This window comes from Piliocolobus tephrosceles, chromosome 1 (genome assembly GCF_002776525.5).
Source record: "Piliocolobus tephrosceles isolate RC106 chromosome 1, ASM277652v3, whole genome shotgun sequence".
Lineage (NCBI taxonomy): Eukaryota > Metazoa > Chordata > Mammalia > Primates > Cercopithecidae > Piliocolobus > Piliocolobus tephrosceles.
This window is the reverse complement of record NC_045434.1, coordinates 71,880,426-71,901,700: the sequence shown is the minus strand read 5'-3', so window position 1 is coordinate 71,901,700 and position 21,275 is coordinate 71,880,426. Positions and strand designations below refer to the sequence as shown.

Here is a 21,275-nt window from a genome sequence, read left to right as displayed (position 1 = left end):
ACTTAAAGCAAAACAGAGTGAAATCACATAGAGAATAATATCTTTGAACACACATGCCCTCCTAAGTCATTACAGAGAAAAATAAAACAGCTATGTGCAGAGAACCTACCTCTACCAATCAAATAGCTACTATAAAGTGACAAATTAGGACAGAGAGAAAAATCAATTCACAAAATGTAAGTTGTCATGAAAAGGAGATAATCTACAAAGACTAAAAGATAATTGATTCCTCGTACAAATAAGTATGTTTGGCCAGAGATCTAAAAGAAAGAATTTTAACAGTTAAAAAATGTAGATAAAATAAATATATATTTGAAGACATAAGTGTAATGCTAGATATCTGTTCTGTGATGTTTCAATATAAAATTGAAAGGGAAATATCAAAGAAATATCACCACAATCTTTAACAACGAGAAATATATTCAACGTTTAATTAAATTTTTAAAATCTCACAAGCCAGGGGAAAGAGACACACAAATGAGAGTTGAAGCTCATCCTTGTCACGTGAAAACTAATGGATTTGGGGGAAAATAAGCAGGCTGCCCTTTTCAAATAGTGGTTCCAGTGACTAGAAGAAGGCTCAAGAGTCACCATGACTCTTTGCCTAAAGACATCATTAAACAATGCCAATACCACTAGAGAGATAACAGAACTTTTTTTAAAAAGAGAGAGAAAGAAAACAAAAAGCCATCTATGGTAAATTATGATTCTCCACTTCTGGAATACTGACCACAGTTCTAACTGACACTTATCAAAGTCTTAACTAAGCAGAATGTATGTCTGCAAAAGACAACTCAAATAGGCAAGGGACACTATCACTGCCAAGGAACAGATTAAACAACAAAACTACTGGGAAGACAAAGACCCAAGATACACATGATCGCAGATTATAAAAACAAAGAGTTGAATGATAATTAATTCTAGATGTGATCATATCATCCTATTCGTTCACTGGTAAGAATATTACCTAATCTATGTGGATATTTAATAAATGATAAAATAGGCATGAAGGAGACCATTGACCATGCCTATGAGTTCAGAGCAGACTCCAGTTGAATGGCTGAAAGGAGCCACCTTTCATTTCCCAGAAGTCTCTTTTGCAATGTCACAGGTTCTATTCCTCTCTATTTTACTTATTAAAAGATTGAGCCATTTGGACCAAAGGACCACAAGGAAATACAAACTTCTGTTGCTCATCTTCAAATTCCAAACTTCACTTTAAAAGAATCACACCGTCACTTTCACAATCCCAACCAAGTATCATAAAGGAATTGACACCTTCTAGAAAGTAATCATTAAACTTTACCTGCTACTAACCATTAGAGAAACTTGTCAAAATTAAAGCAACTGTATGAAACCATAAGGAATGAACTCACAAAGGTAGCAGAGGGCAAGAAAATTATATAATTTCAAATGATGCCAAAAAAACATTTTTCTTGATTAACATTCACCCCAAAAGGAAGCCATAGCCAATAACAGAAGAGCCATTTATTTTTTTTTTTTTTTTAAAGGAAAAAAGGAAGGTAAGGATGGGGGAGGGAAGAGAAAGAGAGGGGAAGAGAAGGTATCAGAATGGAAGGGGGCAGGAAGAGGAAGGAAGAAAGAAGCGCACCTGTGTAAGTCCTAACCTGAGAGCAAAACCATGGCTGTCAATTTAAGAACTTTTACTTCTGTACTACCAGATGTGTCTAGAATTTTCTTACATGCCTTTCCAAAGCATTATTTTTACCATAATCATACTTTTAGTCCAGACATTAATATGTCATTGGTTAAATTTTACCATTATCCACCGGCTAAGAGAACTATTCTTGGTACTTGCAGGTATAGATTTTTACAAATGCATTGTAGGTAAAAACTTCCTCCTTTTCGGTTGATCCATTAATTATTCTGCTTGCTGTTCATGTGGAAGCAGGACTGAAAGGCAGATCCCACTCAGACGCTGGCCTTTCTATCACTAAGGATCCAGGTTCCACCCTCAAAAGGACACAAAGCAAAGCACTATTGTTGAAGAAATTTTAAAAATTAGAAAGGTCAAGAGAAGAATCAGCATGTCCTAGGACAACTCTGACAGGCTCCACTTAATGCAGTTTTGAACATTGTGAAATCAGAGGTATCTCAAAAACATCATAAATCTGAGACGGAAGCTTTCTACGAGAAGGAACTCGATATTTTGGTTTAGCTCCATGTTCCATGTCTTTAAAAATGTGTATCAGTTTGTCTGTGTTGCCTATCAAAATATGTGAATTCAAAACGGTCCATGTCATGAAGATTCTTAGAGCTACTTTTACCACAAACAGCCACTGTGTGAGGTTCCCTACGACCCACCCTGCCCTGCCCCACCAACATGAGGGGACTCATGAGTCAGAACCCCACTGTATGAAGTCCTCTGTGGCAAAGTCCTTGAAGACTATAGTTTTAAACAAGACTTAGAAAATTCTTTGATGTCTATGAAGAGAAATCATGAACGTTTGAGGTTATGAATACCCCAGTCACCCAGACTTAATCATTGTGCACTGTATGCCTGGATCAAAATATCACATGTACACCATAAATATGTAAAACTATTGTGTATTCATAAAAATTTTAAAATAAATATTTTTAGTAAGAAAAAAAATGTTACTAAATCATCCCCTAACAGTGGTGATTGAAAAATGCAGGCAGCAAAATGGCATGCGTACGTGATCCCATACGTGTAAAGTCTTGTGTGGAAAGATGTGTATGCGTGTATGTTCACAGACACCCGCCTCGGAATATCCATATATGCTTATAGGTCTAATGAGAGGTTTGCTTTCTTCTTTCTACCTTCGTGTATTACTTGAATTTTGTGCAACAAAAAACTATTACTACTTTGTGAATGCTAGCAAGCAAGAAAAGATAAAAGTCCTATAATCCCACAGGTAGCACAGTAATTTAGCGTGTCTTTGCAACTATTTCCCCTTGCCTCCCCTCTTGCCTTCCCTGATTTACCTCACCTAGTCATGCCCCAGCATGAGGCATGCCCAGTCACACAGATTTTAGCAAAATATTTTATTTGCCCTTTTGTGTCCTTATAATTGTGCTCAGTTTACCATGAGTAAATGTTCTGCCTTCGCATCTACAGACCTGCTGTGTCTTCAGCTGCTCATCTTTGGTAGTACAGCACAGAGCACAAAGATGTCTTAAGCAGTGTTTACTGGGTTTACAATCCAGTAGCAATTTAAAATTAAGGAAGCATGTCTTTGATGCATAGATCATAAATCTGATTTGGTTTGTAGGGTTGGGTAAAACAGGAGCTTGGGGTGAAAAAACACCACCCAATAGCATCACTTCTAAAGAGGCCATTTGGTACTGTGGAGAGAAGTGTTAGAGCCACCTAAAGAGAAGCTCTGTAATTCTAACATTTGCTGTGCCACTTTCAGCATCTCAAGCTGAAACAGGCAGAGTGGTCTTTGGTTAAACAGTATGTGCCTCAATTTACTCATCTGTAAAACAGTGCTCATGAAGAAAAACCTGTTTCCTAACAAAGCAAGACAGAAGATTTATCAAAGTACCTCTAGGATGCAGACTTGAACTAAATATTTATTGGGTATCTAACACGGCTAGACATGTGTTGCACACATTCCTGTATAACTGTGTAAGAGGAAAGCACTGGAGATGGAGTTATAAAGAAGAATCTGGTTAAGGTGCCATTTGTTTTTTTCTGAACTGCAAGGCACTTAATCTGTCTGTCCCTCAGTTTCTCCATTTTACAAATATGAATTACTACATATGTGCCTAAGGGATGTGAGAATTAAGTAATATAATTTACTTTAAGTGTAAAATGATATACAAATATATGATAAAAACACACAAACATGGAATATACAACTCTCAGAATTTTAGAGCTATTACTATAATTAATATTGACAGAACTACATTGGTCCAACCTCACTCTAATACTGTCTATTTGACTGAGCTCTACATTTAAGTCTTGTTTTCAGCTTAGACTAAATAAATTTTCTGCCAAAAAATATTTCGAAATATATGAAAATTTACATGCAGAATAATTTCTCTCCTTCTCAAATAACCATCCCATTTATCAAGTAATATTCTAGTCATTATTTTTAAATAATATTCCTTTTTAATCACATCAATTTGAGTGATATTTTATTGATATGGCATTTTTCTCATTTTGTATCCAATATTAACTTGTTAATCTTCATATATTCTTCAAAGATAAAATTTTCTGACAGACTACTTTCATGTTTTATAATAAAAGCCTAATTATTAATAAATAGTACACGAAACTGTCTCAATTGCTACTTGATGTAGTTATACAAGAAAAAGTATTTTTCAAGCCAGCATGAACATATGGGCAGAGAGTGAAAGCAAGAATGATTTATTCCTCTAAGAAAGTAGCACGTGGGGGAGTCCTATGAAAATTGGAAATTGACACGGTTTTCTTTAAGACTTCTATATCCCCATTTGGTAGCCCAGTTCCCTCTTGGAACTCTCACCTTTGGAGCACTGACATTTAAGTAGCATCTAGTTAATCTGGTAAAATAATTCAAGCTACTAGGTTAATGTACATCCAAGAAGGTTACACATGGCACTGCTTTAAAGTGCTTTTTTCCAGAGATTAACCCAAAGGACATAAAGTATTTATGGGATGTTTAGATATTTTGCAGGCTATTTTTATGTTCCTAAAATCTATAATTAGGTACAAAAAGTTTTATGAGAAGAGTAAAACCACTGGTAAGAAAAGAAAGGCTTTTTAGATGCTTTCTGGACAGCATGTTATCTGTCCATAAATTAAAAACAATTGTACTCTTTCTAAGACTGAGGTCAAATATCTAATACACCTGAGTGCTTACACAAATCAGAATGACAGCCACCAAATCATTGTATTAGGTTGGTGCAAAAGTAATTGCAGCTTTTGCCACTGAAAGTAATGACAAAAACCACATTTGCACCAACCATATATATATACACACACACGTATGTGGATATTTATATATATATGTATACACAAGAATATATTTATATATGTACACACATATATTTATATGTGTGTGTGTGTGTGTGTGTGTGTGTGTATAAAATAATGTTTCTTTTAAGTGGCCCTTAAAGAAAAATAATAAAATAAAATCTTTGGAGGTCTAGGGGCATAGAGTGATACAGTTTCCTAAAATGAGAGAAATATCCTTGAAATCTTTTGGATTCTAGTCCTTACAGATTGCTACATGTTGAAGTGCTCCTGGAATCACATTAGAATCTCTGTTCATTTCAACCTACACTCATTCCCCAGATGTTTTTATCCAGTGTCTTGATTTTAAATAGCTTCTATATAATGATGACTTCCAAATGTGTATCTTCAGCCTGGCCCCTCCCCAAACTCCAAATTCATATTTGCAGCTTCCTACTCAACATCTCCACTTGGATGTCCTAATAATCAACTCAAATTTCACATGCTGTGCTGACCTGAAATCAGTCTGAGCTGTTTTGCCTAAATACAGCACTGTCCCTTGGTAAAGGCATGAGACACGATAACCAAGAGTGTCTCTTTATAGCCATGGTCTGAGCAGTTTCAGGGAAGTTGGCACCAGCTTGTCAGCATTGCTTATTAGTAACAGTGCAATGGATGATTTGCACCTGGTCTTGGTGAGACTCTGGGGAACTATGTTGCTGGGGCTGGTTATAAGGGAAACATATCCCTATGTGAACAGCAAGATATAAGAAGCCCTGGCTGACACCCCATTTTAGGCTATTTGGTTCCAAAATGTTCCATGCACACATCAGTGGTTCTTGATTCAAGAGAGGAGTGTCCTGGTATGGCCTTGCAGAGGAAGTACCGCTGGAGCTGGCACTGGCCTCTGCAGACCCCTTGCTGTCATGCAGCCTTTGCCTCTGATGCATGGCTTTACTTGGGTACTGTCGCTATATGTCTATCATTTTCCTGCAATAAACTGTGGATCTGTAAGCCCTGCTATGTGGCATCCCATAAATCTTCCTCAATAGCTAAAACATGTCTAACTGACACAATTAGTGCAATGTCCAAAGCTAAGCTCCTGCAATTATGCCCCAAACCACCTCTTTTTCACTCTTCCCCATCTCAGGAAAGTGGGAGCCCCATTCTGTTTATTCCCTGAGACAAAAATCTGGGGGTTGTCCATGATTCCTCTCCCTTGCACTGCACCTCTGGTCAATCAGCAAACCCCATTGGCTTTCCTTCCAAAATATATCCAGAATCCGATCACATCTCACAACCCCTTAGTTCAAGCCTGCCTCATTTCTTACCAGGATTATTACAACAGCTTCCTGCCCGCCTCCCCTGTTTCTACCCACAGCCTTGTGCAGTCTATTCTCAATATCACAGCCTGGGAAATTCTGTTGAAATGTAAGCCGACCTGGATATTTATCTGCATCAAAAACCCAAACTCCTTATGATGATGACTTCCAGGGCCCTACATGACTTTGCCCCCATTACCTGCCTGACATCACCTTCTACCTCTCCATCCCAGCATCCTTGCAGTTCTTCTACATGCCAGAAACTCTCCCCTCGGTGAGAACCTCTGTATGGGATGAGTATTCTGCCTAAGTGTTATTCCCCAGACAGCTACTTGGCTATTTCCCTCACTCTTCACTTAAAAGTCACCTTATTAGTGAAGCCTCCCTAGTGACCATATCTGGAATTAATCACCAACACCATCCAACATTTTCTAGCCCTCTCCACTGCTTTATTTTTTCTCCTGAAACTTACTTTATCAAACATATTACCTTCCCTAGCAAATGTAAACTCACTGATGGTACAAATTTTCATCTGATTTTATTCTCCACTCTCTTTCAGCACTTAGGACAATGTACACAGTAGGCATTCAACAAATGTTTTTGAATGAATGAATGATTATAGAATTAATATAAAACAATGTTTTGTTTTGTTTTTGAAGGCCACTATCACTGGTATTCTAGAGAAGGCATGTTTATTTATCCTGTAGCTCCAAGTATCCTCTGCTACACAGCCAAGTGCCCACAAAACTGACACCAGGTGGAGGAGTAGACCTAGGATAAAGCCCACCTCCCTGGTATGAAACAATGCTCCACGGTCTACTTTGTTAAACCTGCTCATGCCCCTGCCCCTCACACCCAGATATTCAGTTACTGGAGCATACTATACCCATTCTGCTTAGAATGTCCACTAGTCCCCTCATCTTCCCCTAGAGCACTCTGAAGCACCTTAAAATCAAGTTTCCTTTCACATCTTTTGTACCTTCCTCTCATTAAATGCTTAATGTCTTCCTCAGGGCCCCAATATTTAGGGATTCCAGCTCCAGCCTGTAAGTATTTCTATGGTAATGCTATTGTGCCTATGTTGATAGCTATCTCCTTTGATTGACATGTAGAAAGGAGAGCTTGAGAGAAGCCATATTTTTTTTTCCATCATCTTAAATGGCTCAACACCCACCATTGAGGTAAACACATTGGAGGTCCTCAATAAATGCCACTGGATGAACCAAAATGAGACGCCTAGTGTAAAGAGAAGATAATCCCTTCAGCAGGAAGACTTCGAAGATCTAGACCTGAGGCCACCAGATGACCTTGTCCAAACATGTGAGTTTCTTCACCCCAAAACAGACAATATCTTCCCAACCTAGCTCAAGAAGGAGTGGGGTTCAAGTTAGAAAACAAAAAAGTCAGGTGTCCTATAAGATATTTATATTATCAACATATAGATCATAGATTTCACTCTATCTTTTAACCCTATCATTTATTCAGCTCACATGGAAATAAATGAAGATCAGATATGTCTAATGTGACCATCCTCTACTGGTTTGCCACATTTAAATGGGAAAATACTGATATAATCCTGTTGACCAGAAAGAATTTTAAGATTCCAGTTTATATACTTTTCAATTTGGAAAGAAAGATATACTATATGTACAGAGAACTATAATATTCATTATACCTTAACATATGGAATAACAGGAAACTTTACATCAAATGTTTACTAAATTATTTTTAAAAGCAGTCAATACCAGAACTAAGTGCTAGATTTGATCCAAAGATTTGAATAACAGTTCTTCCACCACACACTCTTGGAAACTGAAGTGCCCCTTGCTTCAGTTTCCCTATAAGGTAAAAGCAGATAATAAGGCACCTACCACTTAGGATTGTTTAAGAGAGTTATATGAGAAAATATAAGTAAACAGTTAGAATAATGCCTTGCACAAAGTAAGTGCTAATTAAATTTTGGCTATTGTTAATGGTATCCATGGCTCTTAAAATTTAAACAGGTGGGGTGCAGTGGCTCACGTCTATAATCTCAGCACTTTGGGAGGCTGAGGCAGATAGGTCACCTGAGGTCGGGAGTTCGAGACCAGCCTGACCAACATGGAGAAACCCCATCTCTACTAAAAATACAAATTGGCTGGGCATGGTGGCACATGCCTGCAATCCCAGCTACTTGGGAGGCTGAGGTAGGAGAATCGCTTGAACCCACGAGGCGGAGGTTGCAGTGAGCTGAGATCATGCCATTGCACTCCTTCCTGGGCAACGAGAGCGAAACTTTGTCTCAAAAAGAAAAAAGAGAGAAACTTAAACAATTTGCCATATATGTTTCTGTACTGACATCACATAAGTTTAAATGTAATGGGAGTTGAAAATCATATGCTCAAAACACGTCAGGCTGGCAAAGGTATCTGTTTTGATATCTTTGCCCCTCCTCAACCTCGTCTTGAAAGTCCAGTGCCAAAAACAACACTTAGTACACACACACGTTTCTACAACAAAAGCAGTTGATCTCATCTGCCTTAATTCCATTACCTGTATCTTCCCTCACCTCCCCAACCTCACCCTGAGACACAACCACAGCATGAAATCAAGTTGCTATAGTCCAACCAGATGAGTAATTAATAACCTAATGCCTGAGACCAGACTAGACTAACTGCACCTGATATTGGCCCACTGTCAGACCACTCACTTCCTCCTCTGTCTTCACTCTCCATAATATGTAGCAGAATTTCTCCAACAACACTAGAACTGAAATGCTAACTACTCCAACTGTTTCTGCCCTCAGCATTGTTCCAAAAGAGCAGAGACTCCTAGGAAAAATGCCTGACCAAAAGATTCTGAAGACCTGAATTCTCATCCGAATGATGCTGTCTAATCCTTAATGTTGTGATATTGCTGCCCAGTAGACACACTCATGAGGTTTTAAGGGATGATTAAATGGGAAAATAAATGTGAAAAAAAGATTGAAAAATTTATAAGAATGAAATGAAGGAAGTGTAATTCTAATATATGATTACTGGCTTATTTAACTTCCTCCCTGTTCACACACTAATATTGATCCTTGAAGCCATGGCATTGTAAAGATTTCTTTTATCAAAACAAATTATGTTTAAAAAGAAAAAATAATTATTAAAACCAATGGGTTATAAAGGTGAACAGTATAAGAGTAAATAATAGGTAATTTCTGCATTGAAAAATATTGAATCAGCATAAAAAAGATTTTTACAAAGCAAAAATAATCAGCAGAGAAAATTAATAAAGTTAAAATGGATTGCCCATGCAGGGCATAGAGAAAAATCTTAGGTCATATTTTGATTTCTGCTTGTTTCCATTTCAAAAACGATGTAGCAAAAAGTGGTCAGTATTCACCACCAGATTGCTCCTACCTGCCATGACCTTCAAGTTATCTTTAGAATTCTTAATAAATCCGGGTAATACTGGATAGTGAGACCATTTTCGAATTCACACAAAATTTCTTCCAGTGTTTTCCTGAAACGCTGGTCATGTCTTTTTTTTTTTCCTATCCTGTCCAACCAAGCAACTCTTTCCAGGTGATAAGAATGCAACTACATGAATCAGAGGCTACAATCCAATGAAGGGACAAGAGAGGAAAACAATAACCACAGAAAACAAATCTAACACTTTCTGAGCACCAAAACACTTTACATGGATTATCTCTTTACCTCACAACAACCCTACTTGATAGATACTCTTTCCTCATTCCAGATAGATCATTTAAGGATTAAAGAGGAAAACTACTTGTTTAAGATGACACTTCCAATAAAACACTCATCTGCAGTTCAACACACACCCTGTCTGCTCCCAAAGTTGAAGCTTTTACTACTGCACCATGCTGCCTCCACCAAGATATCCAAGAGCTCTTCTTCAGAAACCAAGGGAAGTGAGGATTCTTCGAAGATTTTTAGTACCTCATGGGACGATGTGGCCCAAAGAGAGAATGAAGTGAAAGTGATCTTACACGGGACCAGCGAAGGGGGCAGTTGGGACAATAATGTTAGCTGGCACTTTCACTGTCAATACTGAAAAGGTCACCATCATCTAAAAATCCTAGAGAATTCAGTATATAACAGAACAGCATTTTCAAAACTTAAGTCAAATTTTCAGATGCAGAAATTTCTGAATGTGGTAGAAACTAAATAGGTGCCAGAGAACACTAGTTTTGATATCTTTCAATAAAATTTGAATAAGAGCATGTATGCATATGCTGTAAATTGAGAGGACTATGAAGGGCAGAGGTAGCATCTTGAGATCCAAGGCAAGAGGAAATGAGAGAAAGGGTCCTCAAACAAAAAGCAGAATTAAAGTCAACAATAATTTCTCCCCTCAATCCACTATTCCAACTCATTTAAACAATGTAAAACCAAATATGAAACAAGAAAGAACATGCTCAGATGATGTCTCACAGATAATTTCCAGTCCAATTTGAATTAAATCAGGTAAGAAAAGTAGGCTCTATAAGAAAACAAATGTGTATACAATTAAAACATTTTCAACAACCAGTCAAGTCACTCCTTGTGAGAAAATTCTAAAGCTTTCTTCTTGGCTAAGATCCTGATTTGACCAATGAATTGTTTTATGCAAAAGAAATCTACAAAAAAATCAAAATACTGCCATTTCTAAAGAGCCTAACTGAAACTTATTGGGATTAATTTTTAAAACAAAATGTTCTTCTGTAAGGATATTATTCGCTATTATAGGGTAAATTAGAACTAAATTAGTTTTATTCAAAATCTCTTTTTCTGTGTAGTAGTAAATTTATCTTAGCTGGGAGTTAGAGAAGCAATAATTAACCACTTATCTGCAGATACTTTAAAAAGGTAGTTGTCAAAGTTACACCTTGGCTAAAGAGGTAGGCTATAACTTGTTGACCTGAGGGGTACTCATCTCAAGAGGGTCACATCATGAATTCATCTTTTCTATCTTATGATGGCCACTGCCAAGATTAAAGCACATTTCTATATATTTTGTTTTCCTCTCCTTTGCCACAGCAGTGTTTCTCAATTGACAATGATCATCCTAACCATGAGGACCTTCGGCATGGTAACCCCAACCCTATGGGTGTCCACTGGTACTTCTAAGACAGGGGAAAGGGAAAGAAAGCAGGAAGACAACAGGAAGGAAATATAGAAGAACAGAAGCAGAAGAGGATGTGAAGGAACACTGGGAGAGAGAACTAAAAGAGGAAGAGAAGAAAAGATGGCAGAAGTGAGAGTTAGGCAGGAGAACTGGAAATGAGACACAGAAACTGGGGGAAAGAGCTATATGTTAAGGCAAACGAGGTAAGATAGGGCTCCCACCAGCCCACCCGTAATACACTGGGCTACAAGTTGTCTCCTATCACTTTCTTTCCCATTTGGGGGAACGGAGTAACAACTCCTCCCATGTCATTACCTGAATGAGTTCGTCCAGCTCTGTCGAATTGACACAGGAATGTTGGGATATGAATGTTTGCTTCTGGATCACAATGGTGGTCCTCTGTGAAATCTCATGAGGCTGCTCCAATGCTTTGAACACTGTGGCTCCGATGATCAGGTAGAGGACAACCACCAGGAATATCGTGGAGACTGTCTTCCATTTCATAACATTAATGGTCGTGTCACTCTCCACCCGGGAAGCAAGCACTGTGGGTTTCGTGGAAAACGAGAGCCTCGGTTTGGAGTTCTGAGCGGCAGATTTAGGATCCAGCAAGTCAGGTGCCGCCACTGACAACAACAGAGAATGAGGGTTAGGTTGGAGGAGATGAGAAGGGAATCGGTCCGGCTTCTTCTATAAGGGGTCAGAGAAGGTTGACTGAATTCCGCTCACTCTCCTGGTGGAAGCTCTGGAACCCAAACCAGGAGTGCTGTCACTAGATCTCAGGACCACATATATTGGTTCAAGGAAAAGAGGCTGGATCTGTGCTCTCTGTTGCTTCTAGAGTTTCAAATGAAAGGGGAAAAACTGGAGTCGAACCAAGAAACTTCAAAAAAAGAAAAGAATGCCTGAGGGCTTCTTAATAAATTTCTAAATTTACATCTGTCCACTGTGCCAGTCCACAAAGAGATACTGAACTCCTAAGAGTTGATGGTACTTAACTAGATATTGGAATATTCAGGAAGACGGCTCACGGTTATTCCCGTTCTCAAGAAATTTATACCACAAGCAAGCAACATAAAGAACATTCTCTATTTAATTTATTACAATAAATGAATTGCATTATAAGAGAATTTGTGATCCAAACATTGTTGTTCAAAATAAATCATTCATCATTTTCTGGTAAAACATGGTGGTAAATAAACCACTCGATGGTCAAATCTTGTCTTTTTGCCCATCCTCCAAAGCGGGCTCACGATGAAACATTCTCTGTATTTTGTTTTTGAATCTCTGACCTGTTTTACAAATAAAAGTTACTGCTAATCATTATGTCAATCCTAGACACAACCAAGAGAAGACAAGTATCTTCCTTTTCAAATGTGAACAGTATCAAGAAAAAAAAAAAAAAAAAAAAAAAACCGTGACTCACAGCTTAGACTCTCTACATGCTCTGTTCAAAGCTAATTGCTCCATTAGAGTGGATTTATATGGTTCTCTTACAAATTGCCATATACTCTGAGGTGACTATAAATCCATTTATTATTTATCACAGATGTTCAAAAATATCATTAATGGATTTCTTTTTCAAAAATATAAGAGATACTAGACTTCTACTTGCTAAGAGGAAAATAAACCACCTACTACAGGACATTTTACTGAAAGACAACATTGAACTAAAAAGGGTTAACAGAATGGCTGAAAAATAAGACTTCTAAAAACCATCAACTCAAACAGAATAATCAACTTAAAGTCCATAATTGTTACAGATTTCAGTCAATTTGCTATCATGTATATAATAGAGATTATAAAATGATAATCTTATCTAAAACACACTTTCAGGTAAGTATATAAGAAATCTCCATGGAATTGCACTCAAATACCCTACAGGCACCTGAAATTACTTCAGTATGAGAAGCTAATAAAAAATGTCAATTTTCACATGGCTGCCTACCCTGCCCTCTTACCTAACACTGTGAGTTAAATGTAGGCTACCATAGTTTTAATTTATAAAATACATCTCTAATTGCCCATCAGAAAGAAGCTTTGCAAACAAAGCTATTTAAAACACTAGACCTAAGTAGTGTTGTAAAATGATGGCAGAAGGCAGGATCCTCAATCAGCAAAGCTCTGAATGGATCTGATTTGGAAGAAATGAAATTAGAGCTGTGATGAGGTTTCTGTACCCATGGCTCCAAGTGGAGATTCCATGTACATATAGCTTATTACAGCAATTTCCTAAGGTTCAACCTACTACACAGAAGAATGCACATGTTTCTCTCCTGATACATTCATCTGTTCCAAATAAAGCCACAAACTAGTAGACACCTTTAAAATATTTATAAAGACACCTTCACTCAAAATTAGCACTGGACGTGTGTTAAATGCTATAATTAAAAAACTGTTAAAATAGAAGTGCTGATAATAGCTAAAATCACTACAATCTGCAGACTCCCCACAACCTCCTAGCTGCTTAGTGAGTCTGAGTGAAAAACAAAAGTCATAATTTAAAATTTATCCATCTTTGGAATAAAAACAACAAAAAATCACATAGACGTTCCACAATATCACTCTAAACGAAGCTTTCCAAGCCTCTCCTCCTCAGATCTCTGTGCTCTCCTATTTGTGATTTTTCACATCAGTGGTTTCCACTCTGCAGAACCAGAAAGCACTAAGAGTGTTTACCTTGATGCCACCAAATCCCAATCTGAAATTCCTTTAAGACATTGACACATTGCCATTATATGCTTTTGGGAGAAAGGGGCAGGTATTTTTAAAATATTATGTGTGTGCGTGTGTGTGTGTGTGTGTGTGTGTGTGCATTAACCTAATACATTTCCAGAAGGAGTTTAATTATTTTAAGCTGTTGCCTTATTTTTTAATTAGCAGAAATATATGTAATGTACATTTGGCAGACAGAACGGACAAAAACTGATGAAATACCAAAATAATATTTAAAAAAATAAAAGCAGACTTTTCTCTTTAATACTGGGAACCTCTTGGTTTCCACCTCCACGCCATTTGATGTATGATCAGGGAGAGAAGCTGCCCCTTCCACACACACTCAGCACCGTCACTACCCACTCCCCTCCCCCAGCTCATCACAGTCTTCTGTTAATCCCGGTCTTCTGTTCTCACCCAGATATGTCTTCGCTCCAGCTGTGACTGACCACTGAATAGCAGGGGAAACAAGCTTTTTTCAGCACCACTGCCTGTCCCACCAGGCAATGGGCAACAAGTGTGACCAGGGTCACCATGAGTCCTGCCTGTCGGCTACTCCCAAGGGCTGACCCTCCTTCTCCATGGGAAACTCCCCCAAGGTGTTCCAAACCCATACCTCAGGCAGATGCAAAAACCCCGGGCACCGGCGGGAGAGGGGGGAGAAGCGGCGAGGAGAGGATCTGGCAAGGGTTTGCCTCCAAATCCATATTATGACCCAACACTTTGGACGCGAAGCGAAGATGGGCAACGGCCGCTTGCTGAGAGGGGGCATTTGCAGTCCTCCCAGAACAGGCTGGGGCAGGAGAGCTTGCGGCCAGAAGGGTGGGGGTACCGGAGCGGGGGTCTCACCTCCTGCTCTATAGCCGGGTCTCTCCCGCGAGGCGCTGGGAAGCATGAGGCATGCAGCATTCAAAATGTTTTTTGAAAAAGACGGACTTGAAGCTTTTTTTTACAAACACGCCATTGTACTCACTTCTTATTCAGAGACGGGCTGCGCGCTCCGAGCTGCACGGGCAGGCATTTTCCCCGGCTTTGTTTTACAAGGTGGGGAGAGCGGGGCTGGACGCGGGAGGGGGGGGGGGGGGGAGCGTGAGAAGAAACGAAATCGCGGGAAGGAGGGGACACCGGCGGGCTGGGCAGAGGGCGAGGCGGAGGCCAAGTTGGGCTTGGGCGCCGCCGCCCCCGCGCGCGCCTGCTGCCGGGCCCGGGTCACCCGGAGAGCGCGGGCGACCCGGGTCCCGCGCCTCCCCGCCGCCGCCGCCGCCGCCGCCACGCGCTCAGCCCGGGGCTCTTCGCTGGCCCGGCCCCGGCACGGCGCGGCGCGGGGGCGGTGGGTGCAGCCCGAGCTGCCGTGCGCCCCGGCGTCTTTGTGCGCGAGCCTTGCTCAACCCCTCTTCGCATGTCTTTGTGTGTCTCCCCCGGCAATGCCCTCCGTGCCCCGCGGGGGGTGTGTGGCACGGTCCGGGCGCCCACAGCTCTGCAGCCCTCCGCAGCTCTGCAGCCCTCCGCTGTTCTCCCTTCCCGGCTAGCTCCTGTCGCCCCTCGCCGACTCGTTTCCCTCCTTTAGGAACTCCCTCCTCTTCGCCTCCTCCCCCTCCTGTCTCACCGCCAGGGCTTGCTTCCCTGCACCTCCTCCTAGCCCTACCCTTGCCTGCGTCGCCCCTGCAAGATGGTCCCTTCTAAAGACCCCCTCTTCCCTCCTCCTAGGGGCACAACCCCTTGGCTCACCTGCTGCCTCTTCCCCTCTCAACCCCTTCCACTAACCCCCATCCCCACCACCCCCAAAATCCTCCCTCTCGCTATCTGGCATCCACATCACACTGCGCTCCATCCTATCTCCTTCCCGGCCAGCGTTCGGGGTGTGGGACCGAGTGTGGGTCCAAGCTCTGGGACGCAAGTCCTTGAACCCCTGCATTTGGGGGTCCTCTTCGCCCTCGTGGCCCCCCAGACTTGTACAGGGAAGTGTCCCCATTGGCACCTTGAGACCCCTGTAGTAGAGGAGGTAATGAAGACCCTGGCTTCTTCCACCTTGGGGAAGGGTTAAGGAGTCACCAGGTCGCCCCACTTCACCTCCGGTGGTGCTGGACTTGAGCAGGGCGCTATAATCAGCAGAAAGCCCCGGACCGAAAAGGATGGGGAACGCACCTGGAGCCAGGGCGAAGACACCTCGAGATGCAAAGGGAATGGAAGAAAACCCAGTTAGGTTCTCTCAGAGCAAGACCCCTTTGCTGGAGACATAGGTTTCTAAGCGTGGCGGGTGGGAGCTGCAAGGTGGGAGAACTCCGACCCCATCCTGAACTCAGCGCTCCCAGACCTCTTCCCCATCAAGATCCCTATTTGGCAGGTACCAGACCCCGCCCAAACTCCAAGACCCGGGCGCAGGGACAGCCAAACTCTAGGCGACAGGGGGACGGAACGGAACCCGCCAAGGAGGGGAAGAAAGCCAGGAAATCAGACGTAGCCGTCGTCGTAATAGGCGAATTCTCTCACAACACACGTGATGTAGCGGAACTTCGATCCGTTTCTAAACTCTCTTCCTTCCCACTTTCTCAGCGGGAATCCCCTGATGACCTCCACCCTCCCACCGCAACTGCTGTTTGCGAGAGTTTTTCTTCCATAACTGCTGCTCGGCCAGATTGGAGTATTTTCCCAGTTACAAGAACTTCTTAGTGAAAAATACAGACATAATTGTAGGAAACAAAAAAAAAAAAAAAAAAAAAAAAGCTTTTGCAAAACTGTTACCGTCAATGATAAAAATGCAATTTTTTCAAGATTCCAGAATACATTCAGCACCTCTTTCCCCATTTAAAAAAACAAAAACAAAAAACAAAAAAAAAAAACTCTTCCTAATATCTTTCCTGTTGGAATTCAAACACATTTTTCTCAACTTACGTGCTCAAAAGTAATACAATCAGATGTCCTTTTTAAAATGTGCATCTGATCCTCTCACAATCCTTACAAAGTCTCTAGATCACCTGTAATGTTCCTCCTGATCTGGCTACTCTTTATCACTCTAAGTCTTCCTGGGAAGTCACCTTGCCTGAGTGCACACCCCCCCACACACCAACTTTACGTGACTAAGGTACTTTATCAGTAAGGTTCTCTAGAGAAATGGAACATGTGCGCACACACACACACACACACATACCTTTGTGTGTACGTGTGTGGGGTAACAGATTTATTTTAAAGACTTGGCTCAGGATGATGGGGGCTGGCAAGTCCCTCTGAAATCTACAGGGCAGCTCTGGCAGGCTGAAAACTCAAGCAAGAGTCGATGCTTCAGTCTTAAGGCAGAATTTCTTCTTTTCCAGGAAATCTCATTTTTGGCTCAAAATTGCTTGTGATATAGGCCCACCAATATTACCTAGAGCAATCCCTTTTTGAAGTTTGACTGTAGATGCTGAACACATTTATGAAACACCTTCACAGCAACACCTAGATTCTAGATTGGTGTTTGATTAAATAACTGAACACTGTAGCCTAGTCAAGTTGACACGTAAAACTAACCATCACAGGTGTTATCCTGCAAATCTCCATGCTGTCCAGAAATTTTCCTGGAATCATGGCCAGTCAGGTGTTTTACTATTTGCTTCCCAGGTCAATTTGTCTTTCATCTATCTTTGTACTTGTCACATTATGTTTTGCTTCTTTAAACTAGATTGTATGCTCAGTGAGGGCATAAACCATATCTCTGTTCACCATAATATCTGCAGTAAGCAGCATCTCCTGCTAAATACCTGTTTGATAAACGTCTGAGTGAAATCGTTATTCCTAAGAAATAGCTGACATTTTCTTATATTCACTCAGTCTCCCTCCAGGTATTTGGAACCAGGGTATATCCTACATACATGAGAAATGAGATGAATTCACTATTTTCTGAATCATTTTTTACCCTGTCTCATAGGTTCTTTGTTCTCCAGATGAAATTTCCTCAAAATTTTTTTGAATATTCTTTTCACTTTTCCCATTTTGTTCTGCAACATGATGATTCTTTTTTATTCCCCCCTCTGAGTTTTCTGCAAATTTAACCACATCTCACCCAGCACTGGTCCTCTGTCAAACTGGCTAATGCTTACTAGATTGGGAGATTAATAGTTTAAATATACCTGTTTAATAGATTAAATATGTTTTGATATATGCTTGCATAGTGCTTCTGTTTTTCCAGACTCATGGGACTTATGTCTTATCATGAATCCCAAATGCTAGATTGCCATCTTCCCCGCTTTTTGCTATCAGTTCATACATAGCAGTTGTCCTCTACATTCCCCTTTGTATTGTTTTCATATTAGGCCCCACATTCATGTAGGGTGCTTGGGGGTTGGGGGAGAAGTGATGTACATTACAGAGATGTTAAAATAAAAGGATAAAATTTCAGACTGTAACATTAGCAGGAATCATCCCAACAAGCCAAAGGCTTAGCCTCACAAATAATTTGAAATAATCAAAAAACCACCCAGTCCTCCCATACCCCTTCTTTAAACACATCTGCCCACGTTAAAATCCCTCTTGCTCCAAATGTAGACTTACTCATGCTGTTTGAAGTAAGAGGGGAAAAAATGTAGTAGACTAGTTTGTATGTCATTGCAACTGGAGGAACAAAGAAATAGGATGGTTTATCCTGTTTAGCTTTATTCTTGCATCACTTAGTGATATGGTTTGGATTTGTGTCCCTGCCCAAATCTGAAGTCGAATTGTAATCCTCAGTGTTGGAGGATTGCCTTGGTGGGAGGTGATGGGGATCGGGGGGGGGGGGGGGGGGGGGGGGGGGGGGGCAGATGTTCCCCTTGCTGTTCTCCTGATAATGAGTTCTCATGAGATCTGGTTGTTTAAAAATGTGTAAGCACTTTTCATATCTGCATTAACTGGCATCTGGTACTAAATATGTGTTTGATAAACATCTGAGTGAAATCATTCCCTCACTGTCTTCTTCCTGCTCCAGTCATACAAGATGTGCCTGGTTCCCTTTCACCTCCTGCCATGATTGTAAGTTTCCTGAGGTCTTTCCAACCATGCTGCCTGTACAGCCTAAAAAACTGTGAATCATTTCAAGCTCTTTTCTTCGTAAATCACCCAGTCTTAGCTAGTTCTTTATAACAATGCAAGAATGGACTAATTTACTCAATATATGTAAACCCCATCAAAATATAATAAAAAGAAAAGATAGAATATATTTCTTTCATGCTGCAGGACTAATCAACACCTCTTTAATTTAATGAATAAGAAACCTGAAAATATATAATTTAAAAATTTAGCTCTCCAAAATTCCATATTGTCCTTATTCTGGTGATTTCAGATCTATTGTTCTGCTCCAACTAGCAGCATGAAATCTATAGGACTTCACGTTTATGTTTATTTTGATTTTTGACCTTGGCCTATTCAAAATGTCATAGTGAAAATTAAAATTAAAAAATGAGCATGTCACTGCCTTTTCTTGTAATTCCAATTGTATCTAGGATTTTGGAGTCAAAGAGACGTCTGTGGGTATTCTGCCTCTACCATATCTGAGCCATATGAATTTGAAGAAGTCACCTTTTCTTTCTGAACATCAGTTTTCTCATCTATCAAATGGATATAATACATGGAACTCACAAGAGATTGTTGTAAGAATCAAAGTGAGACAGCATTTATGTGTACAGTATGTCCATTCCTGATATGGTTTGACTCTGTGTCCCCACGCAAATCTCACCTTGAATGGTAATCCCCATAATCCTCACATGTCAAGGGTGGAAACAGGTGGAGGTAAATGAATCATGGGGGCAGTTTCCCCATGCTGTTCTCATGATAGTCAGTTAGTTTCACGAGATTTGATGGTTTTATAAGCATCTGGCATTTCCCCTACTGGCACTCATTCTCTCTCCTGCTGCCCTGGAAGAGGTGATTTCTGTCATGACAGTGAGTTTCCTAAGGCCTCCCCAGCCATGCGGAACTATGAATTAAGTAAACCTCTTTTTTATACAAATTACCCAATTTATATAATAAATTTTTATAAATGTATTTTATATATTTATATAAATTATTTATATAAATGTATTTTATATATTTATATAAATTATATATAAATGTATTTTATATATTTATATAAATTATATATATAAATGATTTTATATATTTATATAAATTATATATATAAATGTATTTTATATATTTATATAAATTATATATATAAATGTATTTTATATATTTATATAAATTATATATTTATATAAATGTATTTTATATATTTATATAAATTTATAATATAAATCAATATGAAATTTATAATATAAATTTATATAAATTACCCAATCTCAGATATTTATAGCATTGGGAGAACAGCCCAAAACAGTTCTCAAAAGAGTTTTATTATCTTCTGCATTTGATCTAACCTTGTGAACCAGGGGAGCTCCTGACCAAGCAAGACCACCAATGAATTCCAACTCTATAATACAATCTTGTCCAATCCACAGCCTGAGAGCTGCATGTGACCCAGGATGGCTTTGAATATGGCCCAACACAAATTCATAAACTTTCTTAAAACATTATGAGGTTTTTTTAATGATTTTTTTAGCTCATCAGCTAACATTAGTGTTAGTGTATTTTACGTGGGCCCAAGACAATTCTTCTTCTTCCAATGTGGCCCAAGGAAGACAAAAATTTGGACATCCTTGAAATGAATCTTGGTATTTATCTAATCTTCTGAGTAACACAATTGCACAGGTATGAGAAGATGAAAAATAAATCACATTAATCAGATATTTACTGAGTGCTTAAAATTCTGATAAGCCATAGGAAGAAGGCACAAGGTAACATAAGAGTATTTACTTCTAGAGGGTCAGGGAAGGCAGGTCTAAAGAAGTGATGTAAAAATTAGGTTCTGAAGATGAGATGAGCAAGGGTGGAAAGGAAGACGCATAATGGAAGGAAAGGTCTTCCCCAACAGAGAGAAGAGCTTGTAAGAAGATTGCAGTTGGAAGAAGCTGGGAGAATTTGGAAAGCTTAGAGTGTGAGGCTTGGTGGGGGATGGTAATCAAGCTGAAGAGGCAGATAGAAACCAGGTTAGGTGGCATCTGGGTTTTAATTAATGAAATGTGGATGAATTTTCACCCCAGAAGAAATCTCATCAAATGCATTTTTAAAAAATCCCTCTGGTTGCTATGTGCAGAACAGGTATAAGGTGAACAAAGAATGTAAGCATGTAGACAAGTGAATTTGGACATTATTGCTTTAGCCCAGGTGAG

At 39.9% G+C, this 21,275-nt stretch overlaps 1 protein-coding gene across 3 annotated transcripts in view; it reads right to left on the bottom strand.

Moving 5' to 3' along the window:
• The window catches only part of KCNK2 (potassium two pore domain channel subfamily K member 2), a 233,681-nt gene that overhangs the window by 133,018 nt on the left and 79,388 nt on the right, over positions 1-21,275 (bottom strand). Inside the window, exons 1-2 of one of the 3 annotated variants that reach the window (XM_023203551.3) lie at positions 14,908-15,614; positions 11,659-11,969 (exon numbers count right to left, since the gene is read on the bottom strand). In XM_023203551.3, coding sequence (XP_023059319.1) covers positions 11,659-11,969; positions 14,908-14,953 — 357 coding nt within the window. In that variant the 5' untranslated portion in view covers positions 14,954-15,614. Of the gene's footprint in view, positions 1-11,658; positions 11,970-14,907; positions 15,615-21,275 lie in introns of those variants that run through there. The other 2 variants (XM_023203553.3, XM_023203552.3) reach the window with 2 other exon arrangements.